Source organism: Alosa sapidissima, chromosome 5, assembly GCF_018492685.1.
Source record: "Alosa sapidissima isolate fAloSap1 chromosome 5, fAloSap1.pri, whole genome shotgun sequence".
NCBI lineage: Eukaryota > Metazoa > Chordata > Actinopteri > Clupeiformes > Clupeidae > Alosa > Alosa sapidissima.
Genome location: NC_055961.1, coordinates 34,569,944 through 34,589,998, shown reverse-complemented (window position 1 = coordinate 34,589,998; position 20,055 = coordinate 34,569,944). Strand labels below are relative to the sequence as shown.

The following is a 20,055-nucleotide window of genomic DNA, read 5'->3' as shown; positions in this document are numbered from 1 at the left end:
ATGTCCATGTCCAGTGATTCCGTCAATTATGGATTGATGTGTAAGTATTGACATATCGAGTAGGTTTTGATGTTTGTATAAGGTTTTCATGTTTTAAAGCTCTGACAAACGAGATGCATAGATCAGGGATTTGGAAGCACCATCTGTGAACCTGAAACATTATTTCAGTACATTGAGAACGCATTGCTATGTTTGTATGTACTTTTTGGTAATATTTTGATATTTATAGGTTTGAATGCCTAGGTTAGAAATTAAATGTGTGCCCTCCAGTCTACCCACCTCTGATAGCCTGCATTTGAAGGAGTTTTGGAAATAATCTGTCAGCCTTGAAATGCTTCAACTCCTCGATCTTGAATCTCGTGTCATTTTGTTGATTTCACTTAAGCCAAGAAAAACAGTTGATTTTCTCATTCAATCATGGTGTCTTTGACAAATGCATATAGCCAAACCTTCAAAGCCTTGTTCAACACTGAATGAGTCATTACAGCAATCTCACCAGAATGCTATGTGAATTTCACACTGCCTTATTATGACCATAATCAGTTAGTAGGCACCTGCATTTTAAGAATTGTTATTCAGTCGTTCTAGAAGAAAATCCTTGGTATGCTGCCTCTAGTGCATCAACCATTCTTTCTGATTGGACAATTGACAGGGAAAATAATGTTTTTTATAGCTAATCAAGTCTAAACTAATTAACTCTGTTTTGTTCTTGAATTCCTGGGGGAGGGAGGAGCATTAACGGTTTGCCTGATTGTCTTTCAGGTTAAGTGTCCCTGAAGCCACCCCTTTCACGGCAGTGTTAAAATTTGCAGCAGAAGAGGTGAGTTTAGCCGTTCACATTCAGCCACAGTGATTAAATGTTTATTTGAAAGTCACAGTTCTTTACATGTTTATGGAAAAACGTGTCACCACAACAACAACAACAGTTGATCATTAGCCTAACACTTGGTGTTTATTCCAATTAACACTAGCCTAACACTCCGTTCTGAACCACAGACAAAGTGTTTTATTCATTGATGAGAAGTTAGGCTGGCTGTAGTTTGCCCAAGAAAAAAAAAGAACACCAAAGAATCGATTTAGCTTTATTATCTATAGTCAGAGGCAGACAGTGTACACAGCTTCATTACTTGAGTAAAAGTACAGATACCCTTTGCTAAATTTTACTCAAGTACAAGTAAAAGTACAACAGACAGATGTCTACTTAAGTAAAAGTACTGAAGTACTTGTTTTTAAAAGTACTTGAGCATCAAGAGTACAAGAGTAGCCTACATTTTCTAAATATTGCATTATTACTGCCACAGTGCTTACATTTATGTACAGATACGTCCTACATGGAGTTACAAAAAATGTTAATGTTAATACCTTGGAGAATGTAAAAGGAATTGAAAGTAAAATCAAGTCATTTTCATCTTTTTACCATGCCAGGGATAGGCAGTATTTCTAACACATGTATTTAAAATACGCATTTCAAATACAAAATACTATTTTGTAATTGAAACACTAGAAGCAAAAACTATCATTAACTTGTTCAGAAAATTTAAATAGTCGGCGAGGTGGGGCCACAGGTTGGCACATTCCCGGGATGGACCTGCTGCGTCTTCATCCATTGTTTCGTCTATGGTTTCGTCTCTTATCTAAATCTGACCATGGAGTTGACTTTGGCGGAAAGCTGAAGGTGATTTCTGATAGGCTTTCCCAATCAGTGGCGCCTGCACAATCCAATCACGTTTGAGAGGGAAACAACAATCAAAAGAGATTTTTCTTTTTTCCTTTTTTTTTTTAGAAAGCAATGGGTACTCACGGTTATGGATAGAAATGTAGTGGAGTAAAGAGTACAATATTTGCCTCTCAAATGTACTTGAGTAAAGTCATAAGTACTCCCCAAAAATGATACTCAAGTAAAGTACAGATCCCTCAAAATTGTACTCAAGTAAATGTACTCCGTTACTGTCCGGCTCTGTCTATAGTCAATCTTTCATTCACTTGGTTACGTACAGTATGGATATCATGCTGTCAGAGTCTGTTCTTCATACAAGGTCAAACTGCAGGCGTATCGGTTTATCTGCTAAACTAGTGTCTAATGGTGGTAGGGCTTCAGAGAGAGGGGGTACACTTTTGAATAATAAGCTTTGTTTTGCATCTTGGTTGAAAAATCCATTTTCCACTTCCATCCTTTTCCTCTCTTATTGATTTGTACTACTTGGCACATTCTGTGATATTTCTGTCCCAGCTTGCTGCTTTGAGTGCTCACAGGTGGTTCTGGGGGAGTGATGGTGGTGGTGGTGGTGGTGTGTGTGTGTGTGTTTTTTTTGGGAGGGGGGGGTTGTGATGTACTTGAATTCTCAGTGATCACTTTATAGTGGTTGAATGATTGGCATTTCTCCCAAGGAATTGCCTAATAAAGAATGTCACAGCTCTACGTGGAAAATAAATAAATAAATCAAGAGCCTATGTTGAGTACAAATATGTCTTCTGAAGGCTTAAACAGAGCCCAGCCAAAAACTCCAATAAAATTTGTATCAACTTTGAGGGACAGCTATGACCATGCAGGATTATCCAGACCAAACGTGACAATTTTGCTACATACTATTCCTATTTATGTACCAGCATGCAAAATTTGAGCCTCCTACATGGTTTAGTTCTTGCGCTGTGGGCTTGTGAACTTTGACAAAAAAAGTGGCCGAACAAAATCGACACCCCCCTCCCCCTGTAAAACTGGCTGTATCTTGGAAAGTATTGATCTTACATAAGAGTAATTTTGCAGTGTGTCTCCTGGGTAACATAGGTACACCTGGTAATTTTTTCAGAATTTTGAGACCTAAGTGCGTGTGCCCTGGTTGAACTGACGTGGAATGACCCAATAGGAAATGAGTGTATTTTTGAGGTGGTACCACTTTTCCTTGACTTACTTGTACTTTATGACATTTTCCCATAGAATAAGAAAATCAATTGGCCTTTGTCACACTGCAAGTTGCAGTCTGTGGCATGGTCCAGTAGAGGTGAAAGCAGGAGAACAAATTCCGGGATTGTTTTTCTTTTACTTCAGCTTTGCGGTCACATTGTGTTGTTTATTTGTCAGTGTACTCCTCTTAGTGTTGTGGTATAAGAGTACAAACCTGGGGGAGCTGTGCGCCACTCGCTTCCTGTCACTCTTCACCATCCTAATTCCATGAAGGCAAAAAAGCCAAAATATGCTTTGCCCCCCATTGTCTCTCTATGCCACTCAGCCCGATTAGGTCAGCTCTACCACAGCGATGGCTGCTCACAACAGCCAGCACAATTGGTAGATGAATGCATTTGTGAGATGTGGTAACTATGACAGCAGGGAAAAGCATCACTAAAGTGCATTGAGTGTTTAGTCAGGGGTCGAGACCTATATATATATATATATATATATATATATATATATATATATATATATATATATAAACAACAACAACATTCTATCTGGGTGTTACTGGTTGTTCCATGATGCATCTTACTTCTTCCAAATTAAACTTAGACGAACCACAAAAGTGGTGTGATTTCCAACTGAAAACCACATGTTGTCGCCGACATAAATGATTTAAAGGAACGATCATCAATCACAATGACCGGTTGACTTGAAGATGTTTCGATTCAGCCAGTTGACGTTTGACATTCAATTGAAATCAAATCATGAGCCTGGCTATTTCCCTCACTTGCCATCTCCCAGCCTTCTCTCAGCAGGATGCCCTAGTCATTACCACTGGCAGGGTTGTGCTTGCGTGTTTGGGTGGAACAGATTGCCCTGTCCTTTTTTACCTCATTCCCTCCTCCTCAGTAGTGAAGCATACTGTAGACACAAACAGGGAGCCTAGGAGAGTGACTGAAGACAGACTCTCTGCCTTCACAGCAGCAAAGTGCATTTGTTTATTTGACTGAAATGCTAATAGATGAAGTCTGGCTCATTTCCTTCTCCATTCTCTCTCCTCTTTTAGTTTAAAGTTCCAGCAGCCACCAGCGCCATCATTACCAATGGTGAGTAGAGAGAGTGTCACTTAATAACCACCAACCTCCAAGCACACAAATGTTTCTGCAGATTCGTAAATCACTACTCTGCTTTCAGTAACATAACATGATTTGTAACTTTGGTATCTTACATACTACAAACAAATTTGTTTAAAATAAACTAATACATTTTTTTTCACATGCTGTAATTCTAATGGAGTACTTCTCCTGCTGCTTCCCCTGTGTGTTGGTTAGTAGTAGTAACCTGTTAGATGTTTAATCTAACTGTTAGATGGATAGATTTACTCATGTTGTCATTTGTTTCTGTTGTTCTCTGCAGATGGTATTGGAATCAACCCAGCACAAACAGCAGGTTAGTATGTTCAACAGCATTTCCCCAATAATAAATCAAAGTTTTGTTATATCGAGCCTTGCCATTATAGATTCATTTGTCTGACCTTTATCGCTAATTTATCGTAATTTATGATGAGAACCTTCTTCAGAACCCATCATCAGAACTTATTTCATTAATACTTCAAAAAGTAATTTAGAAGTGCAACCAGCTGAGGCTTAAAAAGAAAATCCTAATAATACAAGGTCTATCGGTTTATCCTACGGGCGTAGCAGTGTGTATTATCTACACGCCTTTTTCGAGACGAGATGTAGAGACTTAGAAGGCTTGCATGTACTAGGTCATGAATATTGATGTTGATAATGCCTAAAGTAGTTTTACTGAATGAAAGGGTGTTATTAGTCTATAATGCTCAAGGGGTCTCATCAAATATCTCATCTACTGTATGTGCGGATGTTGTACTGGTTCAGATTGTGACTCAGGCTGGTGAGGGTATTCCATATGCTGCTACATATTTGAAATGATACATGATTATACGTCTACTTCATGATGAGCTGTTTTTGTTTGGTAACCTAATGGTACACATTTGTACTGTTTAAGCCCACGGATAATACTTTTCTCGCACGCACCATGGCCGCCTTGCATATCCTGCACCTTTTGTGCACGTCATCAAAAATGAATGCAACACGTCTGCGAATATTTACGAACGTAGGGACGATGGTATAGGGGCAGTATGTGACCGTACATGAGCATGCAAGTGATGTATTTATGAGCACTTAAGTGGAATCCTCCAGTAACATGTGTAGTGGCCCTATAGTGCTTGCGCAAGGTTGAGTTCATAACGCAGGCAGTTCCCTAACGTACACAAACGCTTGGTCCAAAAGCAATATATTGTGCAATGGATGGTTATTCCCCTTTTGTAAAGCTCTCAATGCTTAACACACACACACACTCTCTCTCTCTCTCTCTGTCTCTCTCTCTCTCTCTCACACACACACAGGGCAGTGAAGGTGATGTTTTCTTCTTACATAATGTAACTTCACTGAAAAGACAAAGCAGTCTTTCAGCCTACCGCGGTACAAAAATACCACTTCCACCTCTGCCCCAAGCAAGCTTGAGGTTTTGTTGTTGTTTATTTGTTTTCACAGATGAGAATAAACTTCTAATTCTTTATTTACTGCTAATTGTACCCCTCAGGCTGTAGATTTCAGTGTATTTGTTTAGCACATTAGACCTACTGGTATTTGTGATATGTTTTGGAGTCTCTTTGCTAAAAGATCTCCCTTTTTTTGGTACTTTTTCAGGAAACGTCTTCTTGAAGCATGGCTCAGAACTCCGAATCATTCCCCGAGACAGGGTGGGAGCCAGTTCTCGTCCAGACTGGAAATGACATCACCGGGACATAAAAAAAAGTGTATTTATTTCCTCTCTGTTGCTAAATGAAACCCCCCACTGAACACACTCTGTCGTCTGTTGTCATGACGCACAGAAGGCAAGGGCTGCCCTGTGGACCCTTTCAGTTCTGCTATGTTATTCACTTGATGTGACCCAGTGGAAATGCAACTGCATACAAGCCTTTGAGAAATGGTGAAATATTCCATAAATCACATAACAAATTTTCTTTCAGCAACAAGTAGAATATTGCAGTGCCACGTTAACACCTCATGATGGATAAAGTGGATAAATGTCCAATAAAAATACAGAAGAAAATGGACAGAATTCACATCAAATTAATTTTCCTTTTTTGATGATTTTGTTTGATCAGTTTTGTTTTTGCTTGTAGACAACATTTCATAACCCCATCACGATTCCAAACACAACGCCAAGTGCACCCACAAACACAAAAAACATTATCATTCAGGTTTTGTACATTTTCAGGTCTTTCAATCAAAAATATAGGTTCTCTCATTTTCCTCATCCTTTCAGGGTGGACACAAAGCAAAGGTTGACATAACCTTCTGTAGACACTGATATTGATGCAACACTATGGTCAATAACCTGTTCACGGAAGTGCTTTCATTCAGTAGCCATTTTAAGTCTCTGGAGTCTTACATTTACATAGCAAATGTGTTACAGAAGGAGATGTTTATGGTTTATGTGTAGAAATAAACATGTTTTGACCATTATGTATAAATAATATTGTCTTAAACTGCACATAACTGTTCTGTTATCTTTATGAACTCAGTGGTGGTGTGTAGAGAAATTACAAATATCACAAAGTCTGCTTGGGGGAATCCAGTTATTTTAAATATTTGGTATGCATACTGTATAGATATATGCATTTGGTTTACAGTTAGGTACACCCAATACATAAACTTCATTTTATTAATTATTCGGGTATACAAAATATTTGTTGTGACTCACTCATAATGGATAGACTACTTGTTTTCTTTTTTTTGTGTGGAAATTTTGAAAAGTCATTACAGTATTTGTATTCTAACAATACTGTGGGCGCCAAAGCTTTTTCATCCCTCTGTTATTTCAGTGCATTTAGAAGTGAAATGTTATAAGTAAGTCCACCGAGGAAGAAGGCATAAGAAGTGCTGGTAAAAGGCAGAGTCTCACCATACGCCTCCTCACCCCACCATTAAGCCCCAGCCGAGACAGGAGGGGAGGGACGTGGCATTCATTTGCCAGTTATAATGGATCTTTCATTTGTTTTAATCAAAGGGGCTCGCGCTGCACATTTTCTACATGGGAAGGGGAGGGAGGGGTCCTTAATGGATGCAGCAGAGGAGTCATTACAGTAATGTGGAAGGCGCACACAACCTCTGCTGCTCCCATCTGTCCCTCACTCCTTCCTGCCAGGATAGGGCTTGGGCTTGGGCTAGTAAATGAGACCGTTCTGTTTAGCAGGCCAGACTGGAAAGTGGAAGAGGGAAAGAGGTGGTAAATTCATCACACACCTAAATTAGGTTGGCTTTTTAACCTGGCCGAACGCAGAAAAAAGCACAAGATAAGAGCCTGTGACAGAATAAACTAACTGTACACTTATTTAGCCTAGACTACAGGGTCATAATTGTTTAACCTGAAAAACGAACAGTTCTTGAGCTAGAGAGTTTGCTAATTACGGCATTCTAAGCAGTAAGGCACACAAGGTTAACTGGGTCTGCTGTGCTTGGGTAGGCCTAGCCACAGTCCTGCAACATTTGCGTCATGCAACATTTTAGTCAGACCAGAGAATGTCTAATTCGCCTTATTTACCCGGCGGTTAGAACGAGGCTACAGGAAAAAAAGCTCATAGAAATAGAAGAGTTTGCTGGCTGGCCAGAGTTACCTTCTTCTTCAATGAGTTTTTTTTGCAAACAGGAGTGCATTAGCCTCCATCTGCTGGACTGAAGTGTAATGGCAAGTGTACCCTGTAGCCTCATTGTGGCCGCTGGGGGAATAAGGCGAATAAGGGGAGAACTTCCACTCCGGAAACTTCCGGTTTCTGAAGTGGTTGCAGTTCCTGCTCTTGTTCCACGTGAGGGCGCTCGCGAGCAAGTGCAGAATGAATGGAGGTCTGGAGCTGTACCCCTCAAAATCCACTTTTCTCAGTCGGGATGTCATTTTTAGTCTAGAGATTTGAATGTTGCATTCATCTTTTTAAAGTCACTTATTTGTTCTAAAAAGCCTTTCAAACGTGTCAATGACGTCATTCATTAGCAGAATGCTAGCATGTTATGGGCAACAACGACCCAACCTGTAAGAAATCGAAAGGACATAAGTACTCGTTCATTCAACTTTCGACCTATAATCCATACTGAACTTGCAAAAACTACGATCAAATATGAGATTTCTTAACGACTATCAGGGGAAAGAGACAATGTCCCTAAAACACGGGCACGCAAATACAATCGCTAATCCGGCACGGACTTGTATTTCTTTGGAATTGAGTAAATAACTGCATTTAAAAGCTTAGTTTACAAGATTGCTACACTTTTGAAACAATTGGATAAGAGTTTAAAGCTGCAGTAAGCAAGATTTTTCTGATCATATTCACTGAAACCGACACTATGCTCCGACAGAAGAACATAAATCAGCTGGTTTTAGAAAAAATCCTGCACTTCTACCTCCACCTAGAGCCTGTTATTTGATTTGCAAAAATCCACAGCTCCCAGTTCTTCTGGTCCAATCAGAGCAGAGCTGTGTGAGATCTGACTGTCAATCACAGTCTGGTGCAGTGTGGTGCAATCTGGTACGCACTGACGAGCACAAACTCGATGAGAGGGTGCTCGGTGGTAGTGGGGGAGGGGCATGACAGTGGTTGTAAACATTAAACATTTTAGCTAAGTCCCCTCAATCTGTCAGACTTGCCAACTGCAGCTTTAATGTACCAATTTAAGTTTCATTTCACCGCTAGTTACGCCCCTGCTAGAAGTCGTAAGTCAATTAACCTTTTCCAGACCCACTCCCAATTGTACAATTGTGAATGTCTGGGTGTTGCAGGCTTCTTTTGACATTGTTGAAATGGATGAATGTAGGCTACTGCTTTTACCCCTAGCATTTTTTAGCAGGGTTTACTCCTTCCATTGCCTGGCAACCTCGGCCATGTTTAATGGTGTGGAGACCATGGACACAGTGAACAGTCATGGCCATGTGCCCTTAGAGCTGAGCCCCTCATTTGCTCTCATCACCACGCTTGACTCCCAGCCTCACCGCAGCGAGAGACGACACACCCCTTGGTGAGAGCATCAGGCACCTCAGTTCAGCACCACAGGACACAACTAGTGAGGGGCACATCTGCCCAGGAGCTATGAATCAACACATTTTGACAATTTAAATCGGCAACTGGCTCTGTACCCAAAGACCTTCATGAACTAAGCATGCAAGTTCTCCACTCAAGGTGGTAGGCCTACACATAACACAGTAGGTCTAGTTGTAGAAAAGTATGTCTTACTGTTATCATTGGATAGGTGACAGGTAAACAATGTTCTGTTCCTTCTGTGTTCTTTATAAACAACAACCCCACCCTCCCACCCACACACATCGTCAGATTACACCTATTACCAGCCCATTCGACAACCTTCGTCCAATTGCAGATCTCTATCTCCCTCATGCTACCTCACCTGTTTTTAAAACCCAAATATGGTCACCATGAGAAAGATGAAGGCCTATATCACCATTTTGATCATCGCTGAAGTGTTTGCTCTAAGACATGTCTTGAGACATTTTAAATTGCTGCTGTAAATGATAAATAAAAGCTAATTGGAATTGGAATTATGTGATGCCAAAAACATTGTGCTCCGCAAACAGACTGATTCATAACTGATTGATAATTGGTGTGGGGTATGTGGTTAGGACTGGAGAATTAGGGACCGTTCGTTATTTATAAACAGGGTCGCTGGAGGAAAATAGTGGAGGGTCATGTCTTTTTATTCTTTGTTGAGGGGAGGGTCACCTAACTTTTTTTTGTCTAGGAGGGGGGGTCACCCATCTTTTGTATTAATGAAAACAGCAAAAAATCAAAGTGGCTTGTTTGATTGTTGATTTCTGTCGCCATAACGTTCTCTTTCGTTCCATAGCTCTGTCAACATTGAACAATGAAAATAAGGGAGATTTCCCGGGTTTCTCAAGCAAAATACAGAAAATGTCAACATCCGTCTCCATTAACGTTGGAAGGGTTGGAGCAACAAAGTAGCCTACTTTATTTCACGCCTAACAGCCTATATCCATTTGGTCAACTTTATCCAGCCCTAAAAAAGCTAAATTTAACTTTGGTTTACTTGTAGTTTACCGTGTAGCCTAGCCTAACTTTAAACAGTGTGCATGCTTATAAAGCATACTTGTGCTTCATTCATTCACACATCCAGGTCCTAACGTTTTGACAAGCATTTCTACCAATTGACCTTGTTCCTGCCCATCTCTAGCTTTGCTGTCTCCATCCTTTCTGTTTTTGTTGTTTGCAAAAAAATATATAGTAGGCCCTATTTATTGGTAACCAGCAACAAGTGCAATTTGTTAATCGCTGTCATTCTCTCTCCTGCCAACAAAAATGTGTTACGTTCCAAGCAGTGCGTAATTCTGCTTCATAAAGTTGAACAAATACATTGGTCAAATAAATAGCCATTTCTTTGGCTCTTAGCCTGGCAGGTGCGCACGACATAGCCTACGGCCGAACACGGCAAGTGCCAATGAATCGTGCTTTCACGACAACCACGTCGTTAACTTAAATAGGCCTGTAGGTTAACATCACTCTTCGCATTCAAGCAAGCAAAACGATGATTTGAATAAATCTGTTTCTCTGGAAGGGCAAGGGGTAACAACAGGACAACACAGAGACAGGCCAGAATGCAGGACTAGTATTACAGTAATATGGGATATTCTACGGGAAAATATTAAAACGGCAAGACAGCGGGGAAAAGTTAAAATGATAGGCCTAAACCCGGAAAAAGTTGGCATGTTAGGTATTTTTCGGTCCCTGTGATTATTTGTGAAATTGTGCAAACGGCCTTTTCAAGTCATTTGAGAAGGAAGGAGTGTAGCAAGCTCCCAAATTGACGCTCGTCTGAGAAATTGAGTTTTGGATAATGTTCAGCTTCGGCAACTTTACAATGACTGAGGAAGCCTAGAGATGGCCACCATCTTGGTGAAGTGTGATGTGTAAGATCAGAAAGCAGAGGGTGAGTTTAGAACGACAGTTAAAGTCGATGTGTTTACATAGCGCTTTATAACGTGGGTGAGGTATCGACAATTGGCCAGGGAGGGTCATGTCTTTTTTGAAAAGGCTGCTGGAGGGTCGTTGATCATTTTCTTGCAGGCAAGGGAGGGTCATGCAACTTTTGATTGAAGCACTCAAAATCCCTCCGGTGACCCCGTTTATAAATAACGAACGGTCCCTTATTATAATTTTTACAAACAAGCAAGCAGTCCTATTTTTACTTTACTAATTGAAGAGATTAAAATGAAACATAGACATAAAAGATTACAAGAATAAGTAGGCTTAGGCTAGTGGCGTATGGAGGGATAAAGATGCCATAAGTTTTCAAAACAAAACTTCATGTTGAATTAAAAATAAATGAATATTGAGTAATTGAAATAAAATAATTATGTTTCAACCGCACAAATTCGGGTTGGAAAAATTCAGATTGAAAAAAATCAGATTGAAAAAATTCAGATCAACCTTTGATGCAAAGATTCTAGAGCACTGCCGTTCACGTGAAGAAACAATGGACTGTTACTATGGACAAGTTACAACTGTTGCTAAGGACAGCTGACGCCTGACATGATTCAAGATAGCCTACTAGCAGTTTAACTAGCTAGAATCTACCCTTCTCATCTCCACCAGCTCAACACTCTCTGGCAAGATGAACCAAGCGGTAAGTGAAATAATCTGAGACATCTAACTTTTGTTTTGTCTGAGTTTTTTAATAGCGACATTATCATAACATAATGCAACGCCCACCGGTTGAGTAGGCTAACGTTACAAATGTATGAATGAACTTAGAAAACGTAGTTCTATAATGTAGCTAGCGCTAAACAGTGAAGCAACGCCCACTGGCGTCATTTATTAATTATTAAGTTGAACAGCGAATTACATGTCATAGATATGCATAACGTTACTCCGTGAAGTTTGATTTAGTTTCCTCGTCATTATCCCGGTCTATATGCTCTACGCCAGAGGCACCTTATATTTCTCCCTTATCTTTGCTGCTAAGGTGTTCTGTGCAACGGTTCTCCTTAAGTAGACCAAGATAAGGAGAAACCTTAAGGGAATTCTTAAGAAATAATTAGGAGAATAGCCTACTTTAAGGGAAAATCTTAACTTAAGGTGTTTTGTGCAACTGGGCCTGCCTTTCATTTCCTAAGTAGTCTAACCGTATCTTGGGCTAATATAACAAACACCCCTTTTCTTCCTCAGAACTTCCTCAGAGCTCTTGGATTATATTCTGGGACGTTTCCGCTCTCGTTTGGAGCTTGCTCTTGAGCGTACACCGATCGACAGTGACTTATTGGAGTCCATTTGCACACAGGAATTTATCTTTTTAAATGCAATTTCAGAACAGACTCCGATTGATCCACGGATTGTATCTGAGCTTGGAGATGTTCTAACGCATATCAGAGCGCAAAGGTCAAATACAGAAGCCCCCACAGTTACAGTACAGCAGGTGAAAGGAACTATGGGACGTCCACGTCTAGTGGTTTCACCTGAGCACATCGGAAATTTGTTAGACTCGAGGGTACCAGTGTCAACCATTGCCGGTCTGCTTGGGGTGAGCAGAAGAACACTGTTCAGACGGATGGCTGAATTTGAACTGTCGGTTCGTGGCAGATACAGCCAATTGACTGATGAGGAGTTGGACGCTGCTGTAAGAGCGGTGAAAGCAAGTATGCCTCACTGGGGATATCGCAGTGTAAGATCAGCGTTAGTGACTGAGGGAATTCGAGTACAGTACGGTAGAGTCCGAGCGGCAATGCACCGAGTTGATACGGTGGGGGTGATTGCTCGCCTGTCACAGCTCGGCTGTGTGGTCAGAAGAACCTACTCCGTCCCTGGCCCAAGATCCCTAATGCATATAGACACAAACCACAAACTGATACGGTAGGCTTGTATGCTATCCTTAATCATTGCTTATTATAATAGTTATAGTAATAATAGTAATAGTTTTGCTGTTATAAATGTGTTTACCGTATTTTCAGATATAACATAGTCATCTTTGGAGGCATTGATGTATTTTCAAGAAAGGTATGCAGACCTAAAAACTCATAGTCAAGACTTTTCATGAGAAATGTATAGCCTAGGCTACATCCTCTGCGTGTGGGGCGCTAAATGTAACGTGCCTTATTTCGTGGACAGAATGACTTTTGTGTGACGAAATAGGCTACATTCATTACATTGTAACGCCTTTTGTCCACGGAATCCACAAATTGGTTTGCATTGTGTCCACCAAACACTGAAGAGAGCACATCGTTTCGTGGACCAAATTGACTGGTGGCCTTTTCCTTTCGTGGAAATCCAGAATGCACCTACACGCATCCGATATGTGCATCCTATTTCAATTTCGTCCACAAAAGTATTGCCGTTGCAAAGTTTCTCCAGTCAGCTGCCCTGTTTACTGGCAATGCATCTCGCAATTCTACAGCGGACTTAAGCTGCCACCTCGTGGCAAAAAGTTGTAATAGGCCTACATTTCACGCAGCTCTGTGAATCACCGGGAGGCGCGAATGAAGTGGCCACTTCTAAATGGGACCCACTGTAGGCTAATTCATCAAACTGCTGACTCATGAAATGTATTGTAGCTCTACCAGCTATGTAAGCATAACAATCCCGGGCAAACTAGCGAACAGGGCGAATGTAGGAAGTTATGTCAGAAATCGTTGATAAATGCAATGCGTTTGGCTGGACCAACTGTTGGAAATACATGAAATACAAATTTCTTTCACTCACAGCATGGAACAAAAGTGATTCAAAAACCAATGCCCGGTTGGTTGAGTTTAGTGGCGGGAGGTCCCAGGAAGAGACCAAGTTCTGGACCCTTTCTGTTTCTTCTTCTGATAGGCTTAACTCCCCTTCCAGCTTGAAGATAGAGAGAAAAAGACAATGAAATACATTGTAATGATTAGACAATATGTTAGAAGTTTATAGACATAAACTACAACAGCAACAGCTACAGTGTCTCTCAAATTATGTCATCCTTATGGCCATTGACGACAACACATCTACAACAACAGATCAAAACAAAATCCCTACATAACAACAAACAGACATTAATATGTTCGATATAGACATACAAGCATGATAGTTTCGCGAATGTCAAAGTCTGGACAGTCTTCCAAGTTTACTGTGGCTGTTTCTAAGCTCCCACCAAGCAGCACATGGACAACCGCATCACTGAGTCCAGACAAACAGGGTCCTCCATGAAGATAAGAATGCCCCACAATTCTCCCTGCTACAATGAACATGTCACTGTTCATTAGAAACGGAGAGGCTGAAGGGATCAAATGACCAGGTTCTCCTTCAAAAAGGGGTGTTACATTGGTTTTTGCTGTTTGCCAGACAAAAAAGAGAGACAAAAACAGAGAAGTAAGAATAACATATACGTATAGGTTGCTACTACACTATTGACGTAAGAGTATTGTACTAAATACGTATTACATACCGAAACTCAAAGAAAATCCAGACTTTAGTTTTTCCATGCATATGGAGAAAAAATGGCGAGTTACACCCAGTCCAATAGCAGCATCTCCTATAAAACAAGAAATGTTAGGGTCAGTGTGAAGAAAATACTTTTTCCTGGACCAGAAATGCACCATTGTTCCTTAGAATGCCAGTTACCTCCAAGAAAGCAGTTCAGTGGTGTGCCCATTCCACAGGAGGCCGCTTGTAAAAGGAGATGATGGCCATGTCCTGCTCAATAGGGCTTTGCCTTATGTCCATCGAAAGGAGCAAAGGGGACTTCATTGCATTGCTGCGGAGAAAGCTCTCCGCACTTCTGGTTATAGCCTCTGAGGGTTCATTGATGGTTAACCAGTCTAGATCACATGGAAAAAGATCATCACTCAAAACATATTTTGCAGCTACTTTAGCGCAAAATAATGGCTTTAGCAGAAAATAGTGTCTTTAAACACATTTTGAGGCTAGACTTACCTTCTCCGATGGTATTTGCAGATGAAGTCCCGGAAGTTGATGGCATGTCTTCCAGGGACACAACTGGAGGTGGTGTGCTAAACAAAGGAGCAAAGCTTTAAACAGCAGCAATTGTAAAGAATGAATGGAATCCTAGGACTAAAGGGCAGTATCGCAGTGTTTCCCATACATTGACTTATTTGTGGTGGCCCACCACAATATCAACATTGACCACCACACAATGATTTTCCAGGTTGTGCTAAATTGTGTTTAAGTCTGGTTACCATCACAACAGACAGACAACCTAACCTAAAGTTTATGAGACCAACGTCTGAAAATAGCTCAGGCGGTTACAGTAGCTAGTTTTTGTGTCACTTCTGACAGTAACTGTTACTGGAGATGGCTAGTAATCAAATCATGATTCTGGTCGTGTATGTTGAGCAATTTTAGCGCAACTGTTGATAAGTTAATAAGTTATATATATATATATATATTCATTCATGTATATATATACATGAATTAATGTTGGGGGGGGGGGGGGGGGGTTAGCACGTCCTTGCGGCCAACTAACATCTAGCTTCTACCCCTAGTGCTAAATAAAGGTAGTGCTAGCAGCTAGCTGCTACGCTAGCCTACATAGAGCACTTGTCAACAGTTCGTCTCGTTTTAAAGTTCACCTTTGACAGTTGGTTTCTAGCTAGGACTAGTCAGAGATGGTTGATGAACAGAGTTCTAAAGGATCTTTTTTTAGCCTAATAAAAAGTTAGCCGAGTTAGGCTTATCTGTGTAACGTTACAGTAGTGCTAGCTTCTAACGTTAGTGCTACCACCGCCAGTTCCTTCACTTGACAACATCAAACGCACCAGCTGGCTATCTTACAAGCACTTGCTAGCTAACCATATGTAAATAACTCAGACCTCTGACACAGAAGTGAATCAAAACATTAAGTCGCTTACCTCAGTGGGATCCATTTTGGTAGAACCAGCAGCACTAGAGGGTTTTGCAGTGTGAAGTGAAGGCTGTTTCTTGACTGTAACTTTATAAGTTCCAACTGGCAACTGATTCAATCCACTGCACGCACCTTGAATCTTTGTGGAGAATATGAATTTTGTCGATCTGATTTTTTTCAATCTGAATTTTTTTTATCTGAATTTTTTCAATCTGAATTTTTCCAACCCGAATTTGTGCGGTTGAAATATAATTATTTGATTTCAATTACTCAATATTCATTTATTTTTAATTCAACATGAAGTTTTGTTTTGAAAACTTATGGCATCTTTGTCCCTCCATAGTGGCAGTCCCTGAATTGGAAATTTGGAAAGAGTGAATTGGGCAAGAACAGCACAAAAGTTTCACAAGGAAATACTGGATGTTTCTGTTCGTGAGAAGACTTTTTGGTCTGCCATTATGCATTCAGAACACATTTTTGACCTTTATTCTGCTAAATGAAACAGCACATTGTCAAGGTGCTGACCCTTTTAGAACTGTAACTCAATTTTACACTTGATGCCACTGGAATTACTCCATGGATGTGGGGACAGATTTGCAGCAACCTTCGCCGGTGCAGAGTTTGTGTGGAACTGGCTGTTTTGTTGGAGTAATTGGGGTTCTTGGGGTGCAGTCAGTGTTATGTAACGCTGGTTATTCAATTCAGCATCACATGCTAAGACGTGTTTCTTCAATTCATGTTAAATCGCAAAGGACAGAGGATAACTCAATCATCTGGGGGTGGGGGGTTCACCAGTGATTGAATGATACGTTTATTTTTTATTTTCCAGCCTTTCCAGTCTAGGATTATTGAATATTCACAATAAAAAAAAACAGCTGATGCCTCTAGAAATAGATGTAATTAGGTGGACATCCTGACACATATTTCCCTTGTGTAAAAGATCTCCATCCTGTGGATTAATGGGGCCTGTGTTTTTCAATAGTCACTTGAGCAGTTGTGGAGATCTATGTTAAAAGTGGAGCGGCCTGTTGTATATTGAAAGACGCCAGTTTTTAGAGAGTGTAAACTGTTTTTTTGGCACCCTTGAGATTGGTTTGCCCTTTTGAATAGTAAGGTACTGGATACTGACTCTCTGCATTATTCTTAGTCATGCTCCATCTATTTCTCCCCCTCTCTTCCCTGATGTACTTTGTTTGTTATCAATCTATCGGTCTTTGCTTTTTTTCCCCAGGAGTCAGACTATAAGGGCAATATTTGCAGACAAAACCCAGATATTCCTGTTCAGAATTGTATATCACGTTTGGCACCATAATGTCCATCAAATTGGTGCGACCCAGGGAGTTGTAAAATTGCAATCAGAGCTCCTCACCCATCATTCAGCTCTGAAGATGCTGCTATGAGTGTTGGCGTTGCTGAGTCTTGTATGCCTATATTAATAACTCATGTCTTTTTTTATCAGTTTCAATTCAATTTATTGTGCTTATAGATCGCCAAAACATTACACAGAATGTAGGCAATCAGAGAAAAAAGGAAAGAAAGGAAGAAAAGAAAAGAAAGAGAGAGGCCCATGGGTAACAGGGGTGAGGAAAAACTCCTAGAATTGGAGATACATATAGGAAGAAACCTCGAGCAGATCCACGACTCAAGGGCCTGACCCATCTGCCTAGGGTCAATACAGGACAGTAAGGTCTGTATACATGACAAATGCATATGATACTCAGGTGTAGAGAATAAGACATGGTGTTAAAAAGCACTTGAGCTGAAAGTTACAAGAGGCGGGGTGATTACGTATCCGGTTTGATAATTCATTAATCCTGATTTAGTGACAGAAAGTTCAAATAGTCCAGCGTTGGAATTGTCCAGGGGAAGGGAGTTGTCAAGGGGCATGTGGTGGGTCGGCAGACGGGCCAGGAATCCGGGCAGAGTTGTCATAGGCAGGTGATGGGCCGCTATGCTGTACGGGCCAGGAATCCAGATAGGGGGACAGTAATAGGGCAGTCGTGGATGGGACTTCAGGTGAGATGGGTGAGAGGAGGGCCAACACATGGATGGTTGATGACTGGTGATGATATACCTCACAAGTGAGGTACAGTAAGGGGGAAGAAAGACAGATGTAGAGTGGGTTAGTATTACTGAAAATCAAAATGGTTAATGTCAATAAGTAATCAGTGGTACTATATATTGTTACAGTATACCATAGTGAGAATAGGCAAGAGAGAAGGGGAGGGGGGGCAGGGGTTGTACGGCGTGACACATGAAAAGTCCATGACAGCACTATGCTATAGCAGCATAACTAAGGCATGGTGAGGGGTAGTCGACACCAGCGCAGGTATGGTCAGTGACCACCATCGCACGCGCGACTGGGGTGCCAGTCACACAAGGACTCAGCAGGGTGGTCCATTCCAAAAATCCCTGAGGTGGGTGAAGTTCCACACCGCACCATACCTAACTATGGGAGGCAGTAAAGAGGTATGTTTTAAGTCTAGACTTAAAATAGGGAGGGTGTCTGCTAGTCGAATTGAGGAAGGGAGATTATTCCAGAGGAGGGGTGCGCGATAGCTGAAAGCTCTGCCTCCTACTGTAGTTTTTGAGATTCTTGGAATTACAAGAATGCCAGTATTCTGTGATCGTAGCGGTCTGGGTGGGTTATATGGGACTAGGAGATCTTTAATATATTCTGGTGCCTGGCCATTAATGGCTTTGTATGTTAGAAGTAATATTTTGAAGTCAATGCGACTTTTAACAGGCAGCCAGTGTAGAGATGCCAGGATAGGGGAAATATGTTCTTTTTTTTTTTTTTTATCAAGCACCACAATAAAAAGTACATACTATGTATACTGCAAAGTGCATATGTTACTCTTGCACTCACCATATATATATTGATGTATAGCTGAACTATAGTACTTCCATGATGCAGACCTGTCGATTATGTCCTCCATGGCCCCATCACTTCCCCTTCCTCCCTCTCCCTCTCTCCTTGTCACCCATGGGCAGATGAGACCCTCCTTCTTGAGCTGGGCTCTTACCCAGGTTTAGGGAGGCCAGAACAAAAAAGACACAGTATACATATCATGCTGTTGAGTGCTGCTGAGAGAGTGTTTGCGTACCACTCCAAAGTCCCTCTTTTCCCTTTGAGCTGATGTTGATGCCGATGCAACAGAGCTTGCAGAAATGAATTAATATGCATTAATATTGACATTGGTCACTGTTGAGGAAAATTTGACTGTCCACTCAAAATCAGGCGGTATGGTCACCCCTCACTCCTGCTGAACGTACCACACCTTTGACATCCTATACTTCAGAAGAACTCCTAAGTGCTTTTACACAGTGGCTCTGAAACCTGCAGTGCCTACCAGAGGACATTACAATTATTTTGCTGTATTGCTGTCTTGACTCTTACTGCAGGGCCCACAGTAAGAAAAGTAGGATTTAAAAAAGAACTCCTTGAGTGCTGGGGCTTGAGATCGAAGTTTCCACTTCAAAGCCACGACGGAGCTCTTCAGAAAACTGCGGCTGCAAAGGGAATATCACGACTTCCAGATCATTTCCTCCACTCTCAAGTAATGGGACACCCACATTTATTGTTGCCAATGATCATGGTTATTTAGCTGACAGCAATAATGGCCATCATTAGGGTCAAATGAAGCCAATGATAGTTTTGAATGACATCCATCTAAGGCCTTTTCTAATTTATATGCATTACTGGTGCATTTCCTGCAGAAAATAAGGTTACAGTTTTTTTCTGATTGTTTAAGCACATTTTTTGTAACTATGGCTTTTTTTTTGCAAAACTCTACACACAAATGGCAAAACCTCTCACCCAATCAGCAAAACATTGTAATTCTCTTGAAAAAGCTAACACACCTTGCTTAACTCTTCACACCATTGTAAAAATTGTGTTTTCGTATCAAACAGTAAACACAAGCCATCACAATAATAAGCACACATCGTGCCAACTACACACTAATGGTATAAATAAAAAACACATCTGGCTTTTGCTTTCTCTGTGCACAAGGTAGACTATGTCAGTTTGAGGTCATACTTTTGTCATAGTTCTGTAAACATACAGGGATCCCAACTTCAAGTATTAGTCTTTATTTACACACATCAAAACAAACACAAGTGTGTTTTTCCAAGTCAAAACACAAAATAGCAATTTCACTGAGACAAAACAAATCAGTCTACATCGGGTCGTCTCTCTCAAAATTCTGTCTACATCACATGCAATGTCCTAGT

General features: G+C 40.9%; 1 protein-coding gene and 2 long non-coding RNA genes across 3 annotated transcripts in view; 1 reads left to right on the top strand and 2 right to left on the bottom strand.

Moving 5' to 3' along the window:
* ufm1 (ubiquitin-fold modifier 1) overlaps positions 1 to 6,475 on the top strand; it is a 7,217-nt gene extending 742 nt beyond the window's left edge. Inside the window, exons 3-6 of the mRNA XM_042092944.1 lie at positions 763 to 820; positions 3,960 to 3,999; positions 4,310 to 4,342; positions 5,626 to 6,475. Of these exons, the coding sequence (XP_041948878.1) occupies positions 763 to 820; positions 3,960 to 3,999; positions 4,310 to 4,342; positions 5,626 to 5,711 (217 nt within the window). The 3' untranslated portion in view covers positions 5,712 to 6,475. The remainder of the gene's footprint in view (positions 1 to 762; positions 821 to 3,959; positions 4,000 to 4,309; positions 4,343 to 5,625) is intronic.
* A 7,725-nt stretch (positions 6,476 to 14,200) lies between these two features.
* Positions 14,201 to 14,670, bottom strand: LOC121709508. The gene is made up of 3 exons (XR_006031970.1): positions 14,580 to 14,670; positions 14,404 to 14,490; positions 14,201 to 14,289 (listed from the first exon to the last, which is right to left on the bottom strand). It is a non-coding gene; the product is annotated as an uncharacterized LOC121709508 (long non-coding RNA).
* A 14-nt stretch (positions 14,671 to 14,684) lies between these two features.
* Positions 14,685 to 15,968, bottom strand: LOC121709507. The gene is made up of 3 exons (XR_006031969.1): positions 15,827 to 15,968; positions 14,892 to 14,968; positions 14,685 to 14,776 (listed from the first exon to the last, which is right to left on the bottom strand). It is a non-coding gene; the product is annotated as an uncharacterized LOC121709507 (long non-coding RNA).
* Between the last annotated feature and the right edge of the window lie 4,087 nt (positions 15,969 to 20,055).